The sequence below is a fragment of the Paramisgurnus dabryanus genome, chromosome 12, assembly GCF_030506205.2.
Source record: "Paramisgurnus dabryanus chromosome 12, PD_genome_1.1, whole genome shotgun sequence".
NCBI classification, from domain to species: Eukaryota; Metazoa; Chordata; class Actinopteri; order Cypriniformes; family Cobitidae; genus Paramisgurnus; species Paramisgurnus dabryanus.
Genome location: NC_133348.1, coordinates 3,100,006 through 3,110,180, shown reverse-complemented (window position 1 = coordinate 3,110,180; position 10,175 = coordinate 3,100,006). Strand labels below are relative to the sequence as shown.

The 10,175-nt window shown below is 36.0% G+C and overlaps 1 protein-coding gene across 2 annotated transcripts; it reads right to left on the bottom strand.

Moving 5' to 3' along the window:
• Positions 1 to 324: 324 nt before the first annotated feature.
• znf512 (zinc finger protein 512) lies at positions 325 to 10,139 on the bottom strand. Of its 2 annotated transcripts, none has more exons than XM_065256173.2 (15): positions 9,252 to 10,139; positions 8,997 to 9,052; positions 8,823 to 8,872; positions 7,804 to 7,982; positions 7,632 to 7,715; positions 7,447 to 7,536; positions 6,925 to 7,049; positions 6,756 to 6,842; positions 6,445 to 6,543; positions 5,022 to 5,189; positions 4,745 to 4,939; positions 4,393 to 4,494; positions 3,638 to 3,700; positions 2,062 to 2,160; positions 325 to 1,569 (listed from the first exon to the last, which is right to left on the bottom strand). In XM_065256173.2, exons 1-15 carry the CDS (start codon positions 9,346 to 9,348, stop codon positions 1,144 to 1,146), a joined length of 1,920 nt encoding a protein of 639 aa, XP_065112245.2. In that variant the 5' UTR covers positions 9,349 to 10,139; the 3' UTR covers positions 325 to 1,143. The 2 variants fall into 2 exon arrangements, with proteins under 2 accessions (XP_065112245.2, XP_073672440.1); XM_073816339.1 differs by having other exon boundaries at positions 7,447 to 7,548; positions 9,252 to 10,134.
• Positions 10,140 to 10,175: the final 36 nt, after the last annotated feature.

Genomic DNA, 10,175 nt, shown 5'->3' with positions numbered 1-10,175 from the left:
TGAGCCCCATTCACTTCCATATTATTCTTTTATCCTACTATGGAAATGACAAACTTTCCTCAAAATACCTTCATTTGTGTTCATAAGAATAGAAATTGATAAATGATTGAGAAAAAATTTGAGAAAATGCTGACAAAATGTTCATTTTTGGGTGAACTATCCCTTTAAGGATAAAATATAGTTAACATATGATTTATCACCACTAAAGTCTAATTCTGATGGTAAAGAGGCATTTGTAAGCTGTTACCTTGTATGCCGTATGTTATATTTTAATACTAAGTTTTATAAAACTTAGTTGTGTCTAAAACAAAAATGTCAGACAGCCCCATTTCATAGATTTTAATTGAAGTAAACAGTTTTTAAAATGTACAACATTTCAATGTTTTTACAGAAATTTGTGTCATGCCCTCCAACATCTAGAAACTCTTTTAAAGCACATTAAAGCTGCACACTTTAATTCTAATGCAGCATGTAATGAACACTGTTACAATATCAATGTCTGCTGTGGTGTCAGATTTACACTCAATAATATCACTAAACACAGCAGCATTCATGAACATCATTACATGCAACTTACAGTTATATAAATCCTATAGCGACAGTAAATCAAATTCAACAAACAGGCTGCTAATAAATTTAAAGGTGCAGAGCAAAAAAACGAGAAAAATAATCAATGCTTTACTTCTGCATACAGTACTAAATACATTTAGTATTAAAGGCGGGGTGCATGATTTTTAAAAAACACTTTGAAAACATGTACAGACACTTGTAGCCAATCAGCAGTAAGGTGCGTGTCTACTAACTGACATTGTTGTCTGGGTTGCGTATATGTGTGGGGCGGGTCTATCAAAAGAAGGTCCAGATTCTATTGGGGTAGGGACGTGTTTGTTTGGGTGATTTCAAAAGTCAACATTGGCTTTCAAAGATCATGCACCCCGCCTTTAAATATCATTACAGTATATGCATGATTCATTAATACAAATTCTAATGTTACTGTCAGATGTTATTTAAAATGTTTGCATTTCAACATGTGTGGCTCAACATAAGTAAAAAAAGTCTTAGGTAGCACCAATGGTTTCTCTTTCAGCAGTGAAAATGAAAATATGACGATATATAATAGTCAAAAAAAGAAACAGGGAGGGTTTATGGATTGCTTCTGGGTTGCTGGTTGGACCTAGTTTTTGTGAGTGGCCTGCTTAGAGCCCAATCGTGGTGTCTACGTGCCACGGGGTCTTCTGCCTCTGACTCGCTGCTGGAGGATTCACTACTGCTGCTCTGACTGTCACTGCCACTAAACTCATAGCAGTCTTTACGCTGTCTGCCCCGTTTCTCCTTCCGGTCACCTCGACCAACCTTTTTCTTCATTTTTAATCCTGGATTTGTTGTTCCACTTGATGTGGCCCCCGCTGGTGTCTGTCTGTCTTGCCAAGCATTGGGTGCATGGGAAAAACTGACGGTTGAGTTAGGCGAGGGATTGTCAGAATGCTTCATGGCATCTTCCTTTGGATGAGTCTTGTGCAGTTTATCAAATTTGGAACTCTTTGCTTTAGACCTTACAACAAACCAATCCTGTTCAAAATACAATAACAGATCAAAGATTCATGTCATATATCTTGTGATCATATCTTATATGGAACCCTGCCTGGACCACAAAAGCAGTCATAAGTAGCATTGGTGTATTTGTAGCAATAGCTACAATACATGCATGGGTCAAAATGTAAAAAAATTATGCCAAAAATCATTAGGATATTAAGTAAAGATATTTTCCATGAAGATATTTTGTCAATTTCCTACCATAATATATCAAAAATGTATTTATGTATTTAAGTAATACGAGTTGCTATGGACAACGTTTAATGCGTTTTTTTTATATTTTGATTTATGTCAACCTCAGATTTCAGATTTTCAAATAGTTGTATCTTGGCCAGATATTGTCCTATCCTAACAAACCATACGTCAATGGAAAGCTTTCAATAAAAAATATGAGGTTTTATGGTCCAGGGTCACATATCAGAATCAATTGGACAATTATAAAATAGAATTTGTTGGTTATTGTATTACCTGAGAATGAATGGAATTGATGTGGTACTTCACTCCACTTTCAGAGTTGAATTCTTTCCTACATATCAAGCATTTATACTTTCCAGTCTCAAATTCACCCTGCAGAGAAAAAATCAGAAGCTCTCTTCATAAAATTTAGAGTATCCTATCTATTGCAGATCAAACAAGCAATGAAACAGCAACAATGATTTGTTGTAAAGAGTTTAACTGTATAGAGGGATACAAAGTATTAATAGTTAAATTACATAGTATTGGAGCAGTATAACAGAACTTATTACATCGAATAAAACTACAAAAGCACCTGGTATAAATATAGCATGCCCCAGGGCCCCATGTTGCCCGCATGGAGTCTGTGAGTTGCCCGCCAAAGCACATTCCATTAATAGCCTCAATTTTAATATTTATTGTGACCCTTACAAAGCAGTACAAAAAACTGAAAACTCTTGCAAAATGGATAGATTGGTGATTCTCACGAAATCCAGACTTAAAGGGTGTCCAGAATCAGAATTTTATAAAAAGCAATTGAAGCCAATTTTTTTGCACATATAAGATTAAGGTCTGAACTTATTATAACCATTATTTTTAGAGGATTTAAAAAATATTTCCTATAGAATTATTAAAATTTTTAGATTATCATTATCAAAAAATATCATTACCGCAACATGATATTACATTAAATATATGCATTTACAAACTCATGTTTCGGTAATGAGAACTAAAAAGTTGTCTAGGTACTATGACAAACAAAATTTCAACTTTATCTGGAGAGAAAAAATAAGAACTGCTTACCTGGTAGCCATCTTGAGTGTCAAACTCAATTATGTCCCTTACAACAATAATTTTTTTTTTAAATGTTAGTTCCTTGAGGGCTTAAACAATGATTGAAAATTGTTGCGGAGGATGAGAAAATTGGTCTTGGACACATTTATATTCCTTATTATTGTCTCTACATTTACCAATGATCACCAAATACCACATGTTTCTATACTGTAAATGTTTATAGTATAACATGCACATGCAAATTTTTTAATTTTAAATATTTCCCTGTCAAAGAACCCAAATTCAGTCATGGAAAATTTCCCTTAAATGTGGAAAAAACAACAAAATTGGCTTGTATGATGTCACTTGCATCATGTGCAAAATAGTACATGAAGAGATGTTTGTAACTGTATGCTTCATATTTTGATACTCTGACTTTGCATTTAATTTTTTTTTATCAAAATGTTTCATAACACCTCATAAGTCTAATTTTGCAAGAATCACCCAGATACGTTTTATGTACCAATAGAAATAATAACCGTATAAAGGCCAATAACAGGTAATAATATTCACAACAAAAACTAAATGCAATGCAATCTAAAATACTGACAAAAACTTTATAACGGATGAAAAAAATAAATATACTAATAGATTATTGAAATATTTACTTGAAATTTCGGGGGGTACTTCAAGTAAATAATTTAGGTCAGGTGGGTTTGGCTGAGGAAAAAGTTTAAAAACCTCTGTTCCATACTAATATAAACCTTAGTTGACACAGAATATTGTTAAAAGACAGAAATAAAAATTAATTCCTTACCAAAGTACATAGCCCAAGATGAGATTTTAATCCAGATACACTTGTGTAGAAGCAACCACATCCCTAACGTAAACCAAAAAACATATTAAAATGTACATTTTTGTTAAACAAACCTTTCAAGCAAATACAACAATGCTTTTTAGGAATATTATTCGATCAAACATTTTGTAAAAGCCTTGGAACGGAAGCTATATCACTAAAACTTTAAAGGTGACATAGAATGATTGAACGGGGTGTTTATCGTTTTTCATGTGACATGTAGACAAAAATTTTTTGTTTGGGTCTGTAATGCCTCAGAAGCTTCCTAAAAACCTCTCTCAGATAGCTCTATTAGGGTGGGGGATTTTAAACAAGTGGTTTTGCACCTATCTGGCTCCTCCTACTGGCTTAACTTGCAATCTCATTACTGATTGGCTGACCTTGCTGCCACTCAAAAAATGTAGCCAATTATTTTAAAGTGGAGGGGCAGGGAGATGCCTGTGATGTCATAAGCATCAGTTTTTCAGATTGGGCCGTTTTCTGGCTGACATTTCTAAAAGAGGAATTTCTTTGAGACTGAGATGTTTAGCATGTCTAGCACTTTTTTATGTTCGTGAATGCGGGTAGACTACCATTATTCAACAAAGACAAGGTAAAATGGTTTTCCATTCTCTGTCCCCTTTAACTCGGGTCACATATAATTAAATGAAATGAATTAAATAAATAAATAACTCATGGTAATAATGAAACAATTTTAGCGTGCAATGTCTGCTTACCTTGTTTGGACATTGCACTTTTTTATGAAGTTTGACTTCATTCTTCCACTTGCGTAGAGTATCCTGACTAAAAGCAGGTAACCCAGGACGAGAGTACTTCAGCTGCGTGGGCACAAAAAAAATATGATCAATAAAAGCCTTTAAACTTTTATAAAAGCTTTTCCAAGACAGATAGTATATTTTAATTCACACGTTTTTGACTAAGAATTCGGAGATCATCAAAACATACAATAAAAATGACACGCAGGTGATGCAGCCTTACCAAACAAGCTTCACACAGGTTCTGACTCCTTCATACAGCCCTGCAATTACAACATGTTGACACAGTTTGACAGATTATATTTTGGAGCACCTTCCTGTCATCTGGCACCAGGTCTCCTTGGACTTTTCTTTTGGGCCACTCCTTCACCAGCTCCTCACTGGCGATCTCCCTCAGGTGGAACACGGCCACCTGCGCTGACAAGCGTTTAACCCGCCCGCTCTGTGTGCGTTCTGGTACGGGCTCTTTCGGGGGCATCACCTCCTCTTCTTCACTTTCTTGGGGCGTCTGCATTAGCAGATAATTATGAAAAAATATCAAATGATTATTAATGAAAAATCAAAAGAGTCCATTGGAGAGGAGGACTCACTGTACTGTGCTCATTTTTGACGTGATACTCCAGGCCGGCTCGGGACCGATAAGCTTTTCCACAGTGCTTACAGTTCAATAAGAGTTTTTTCAGCTCTGCCTCCTCTTTGCCACACTTCTTCATGTGGTACACGTAACCCATTATACTTGTGAAGCTTCCAGTGCAACCCTATGACAAACCAATCAGAATCTCAATTCATCATCAGTAAAGATCAAAATTGTCATAAGCCCTATTCGAATGATTGTTTCTCATGGGGGCATCAAGTTTTTTTCGGCATTTACCGTTGCTAGTCAATGATTTTATTGCCATCTGAATCTAGAATGTGACCACCTGTGTAAAATTCCCGACCGAATTACTACCTTTTCTTTTTACAAACACCAAGGTTGCCAAGTAATTTTACTGGTGTCCAAATTCACATCTTTGAGTTTAGAAGAGGGATCAATGCTAAACTCTTTAAAAAAAAACAACAACGTATGATTACTGTCAAAAAAAAATTCTAGTTAGACTGCTTTGGTTTAATGGGGATTTCATTGTAGGGTTAAGGTGTTCATTACCAACACACATTTATGTCCAAACACACTGTAAAGTGGATTTTGTATAATGTGTGCCCTTCGGAGACATTTCATAAGACTTTTTTAAGATGTCAAATAAATCTTTGGTGTCCCCAGAGTACATATGTGAAGTTTTAGCTCAAAATACCATATAGGAAATGTATTATAAAATTTTAAAATTGCCACTTTGTAGGTGTGAGCAAAAATGTGGCGTTTTTGGGTGTGTCCTTTTAAATGCAAATGAGTTGATCTCTGCACTAAATGGCAGTGCTGTGTTTCCATTGTGCAGATTAAGGGGCGGTATTATCCCCTTCTGACATCACAAGGGGAGCCAAATTTCAATGATCTATTTTGTCACACTGGTTACTGGGTTGATCTCTTTCACATTTTCTAGGTTGATAGAAGCACTTGGGAACCGATTAAAGGTGCAGTGTGTAATTTTTAGAAGGATCTCTTGACAGAAATGCAAAATAATATACAAAACTATATTATCAGTGGTGTATAAGACCTTTCATAATGAAACGTTATGTGTTTATTACCTTAGAATGAGATGTTTTTATCTACATATACCGAGGGTCCCCTTACATGGAAGTCAACATTTTGTGCCACCATGTTTCTATAGAAGCCCTTAATGGACAAACTTTTTTACTGTTTGTTTGGTGGCGGCTACCGTAGCTTCTCTATGTGATCAAAAAACGAGGGGTAAGCAGTGGACTGAGCCGTTGGTTGCAATTCACCAGCACTTCACCACTAGATGCAGCTAAAATTTACACACTGCACCTTTAAAGCAATTAAACATGGAAAAAGTCAGATTTTCATGATATGTCTTCTTTAAATCAGTTCCAACCCTGTATGTAAAAATACAAACCAACCTCTTTTGAACATTTCAACTTGCCCATCCTTTTCAAAACTTTTCTTAACTTTTCCTTCACAGCCTGGTCAGCGAGGTCATTCCCAGTATCTGGAAGAGGCTGAAAGAATGAGATATTAATCTTTTCATGATCTTAAAGTCTATGTGGCATAAAGTGTAGCTCCAGTCGTAGAGCATTTTATTAACAGAGGTTGTGGGTTTGATTTCCCAGGAAACACACATGCTGATAAAATGCCCATGTAGAACTTAAATCCACTGTCAGTTGCTTTGGATAAAAGCAAAAAAATTAAATGCATCAGTAAAAATACAAACCAGGTTGTTGTGGTCAGCCATGAGGTGGTACTTCATTCCAGTTGATGTTTTTAGTTGTTTCCCACATTGTGGACATGTAAAGAGATTCTACATGACAAAAAAATTTTTTTCAGAGCTTAATAAAGTTTGAGCTGTTATATTTCTTATATACATTGTTTTGTGCAAATACCAGTTTGCAGCTTTCTAGGTGCTTCTTTAAACCATCAACTGTCTTTCTTCCAACACTTTTACATTTGGGACAGGTCACTCTACCCTTTGCCAAGATCTGCAGTTGCCATCTCTCCTCCTGACTTCCTGTAGAGTCACATAAATTAAAAATATATAATAAATATATGATCAAACGTACACCTGAAAAATTACAGCCATGAATGTGTAGATGGCCCTCCCTTTGTTGCTATCAAAACCAAACATCTCAGTAGGCCTGCATTAGATGTTTAACCAATAGCTCACTTGATAGAGCATTGCATTAGCAACACAAAGGTCACAGGTTAGATTCCAGGGATCACACATACTGATAAATTGTATCCAGCTGTTTCTTGATGTAAATGTGGGTGCCACCATCTTTGAGCGTTCTTGTTTATGACTTCCGGTGAGCCACTAAAACTAATGGTCAAGATCAATACCCAGACCCATTCATTAGAACTGAATATTTTTAAAGTATGTGTTTATATATTAATGGGCTTTTATTTACCTGGTGCATAAACAGGTGTCTCTTTTTTTGGCAATGGAGATGGTTTTTGCTTTTGGCTGGTTGGTTTCTGACTGAACTGAGCCACAGGAACTATGACAGGAACTGTTAAAGGAAACAGATCTGCACTTTTCATATTCATTAAATCATATGATTTAATTGATGACAAACAATGAAGAATATAATACCTGCCTGCTTTACTTCTTCAATGTACTTTTTTAAGGAGGGCTGGCCGGAGTCCTCCATCTTCTGTTTCCTCTTCAACTCAAAACCTATGTGACATGACAACTTACAGTACGTATGAAACATCTCCAACATACTTTGGATAACTATATATCTTCTCTGAGAGTTGCTTCTTACCAATCTCAGAACTAGATTCGTTCATTTCTCCCACGGTTTCGCAAGAGCTTGTGTGGCCTGCAGGTGTATGTTGGCTTTCCAGACCATTGACTGGACTTGAAGCGATGGCTGATCTACAAGGTGACCCATGGACTGAATCCTCAGTAGGTCTCAGGACCACAGGCTGGAGGTCATGGTACCTTGGGACAAACCACATAGCAGGAATTTTGGATATGCATAAATATAAAAGTCAATGTAGCAGGAATAAGAATAAATATGTTTTGTCTTATTTGACTTATTAACTTTCAACCTTTAGCAACATACGCTGTGTCTAAAATTGTCTACATTCACACTATATAAAGTACCCGGATGACCTACTCCTTCCAGGCGGCCCCCCCTTCGTGTACGGTGCAATCCTTCGCAGCCCCTCCAAAAAAAAATATGGCAAAAAACAGTTCTAAAACGTAACATTTTAATTAAATAAACATTAAATTATACAAAAGTAGTGCTGTTGAGCCTTATTTTTAATATGTTTAATTACATAGAATTCATGATAAATTAATGTATTTTATAAAATAACATAAAACTGGGGCCCCCTGGCACCATCTCGCGGCCCCCCTGAGGGCCCCGACCCCCAGTTTGAGAACCACTGACCTAGAAAATGTGATAAAGATCAACCCAGTAACTTAGTTTTGGTAAACCATTCTCTGCAAGTATGTGAAAAAATAGGTCATTGAAATTTGGCTCTCCTTGTGACATCAGAAGGGGATATACCGACACTTAATCTGCACTATTCAACCATGGCAATGCCATTTAGTGCAGAGATCAACTCATTTTCATAGAACTTCACAATATGTACTCTGGGGACACCAAAGATTTATTTGACAGTCTTATGAAATGTCCCCTTTAAGTGTGCATTCGATGGGTTGCCAAATAATACAAAAAATGAATACAAAAAAAACACCAGAATCTATTAACTGGGCATCTCTTTAAGTTATTTAGGTACCAAAAAAAATTTATTCCTCAAGATTTGGACTCACTTTTTTTTGGTGCAAGTCCTCTTTATTTTCTGGGAGCTTGTTTCCTCATTCTAAAATACAATAACAAAAAGATTTAAAACATCTGATGATTTTATGTTTTGTTTGACTTAGTAGAAAAAGATACTCTTCAGCTCTTTAAGATTTTTCTAGAAAGGTAGGGATGTCTGATCTTACTTTTGATGGGGCCAGTCTGGTACCTCTAGCCTCTCTTGTCAAATCCTTTACAACATCTGTTAAAGGAATAACCAACTTATTTGACTTGATTTTGATAAAACACAGGGTGAATAACAGTCTTCATTGCTTATAAATAATTTCATTTGAATCTACACCAGTCCTAGAAATTGCAATGAAATAAATGAAAATCGATTTGTAAACTATAACTGTATAATAATCTGAGTTTATAATAATCTTAAATCAATGAAAAATTACCTGGTGTTTGCAGTTTTGACATTTTCCTCTTGTTAGTAACACATGTGGCAGCAGACATTGCAGATTTCATCTGATTCATGAATTCTTTACAGATCATTAATACAAACAGATACAATTTTTCAAGCGAGAACACCAATGCAATATTTTTTTTATATAAAAAGCAAATAATTTACTATCAAATACAGGCTACAGTGTAAAGCTATTTTCTGTCCCTCAAAAGGGCATTTTTCACTTCAATCCAAATGCAAACGTTTGCATGCATACCAGATAACCAAACAGACTACAGTTTGCTTCTTTGGGATGCATGCATTACAGAGTCTGCACGAGACTATTGTACTGCATAAGTCTTGAAGACCCCTGCCACCATCACTGTGAAACAATATTCTCTCCTAAAAAGGACGCATGTACGGCATATAAAACCGTTTTACAGAACCATAGACCATTAAACAAGACATCGTTATAACAAATACGTCAACTTTAAATGCAAAAGGACGAGCATTTTAATGATGCTATTTAACATGATGGCACTACTTTATCACATGTCCATCACACTCCCCTCCGAGACAGTACTGTATGTTACCCTGCTACTGTTAAAAATGTCTTTACTTGTCGTCGCATTAAATCCATATATACACTTACACACCTAAAAGAGACTATTTGTAATAAATGCAGGAAAAAGTATTAAACACTTATTATTCGTATAAAAATGGAGAGTTGCTACAGCATTACCGTCCTTCTGGCGAGATCGCTTGCTGAATGCCACGCCCCTTTCATATTACAAGCCAATGGAATACGCGTTCGTCCCAAACACACCGAAAGGGGGCGGGCTTTCAATCCAAAACCAACCAATCGTTCGTGGCTGCAGGTCCCAGATCAGAGCTAGACACGATTATACTGTTAAGCATTAGCGCATGTGCCACCTCT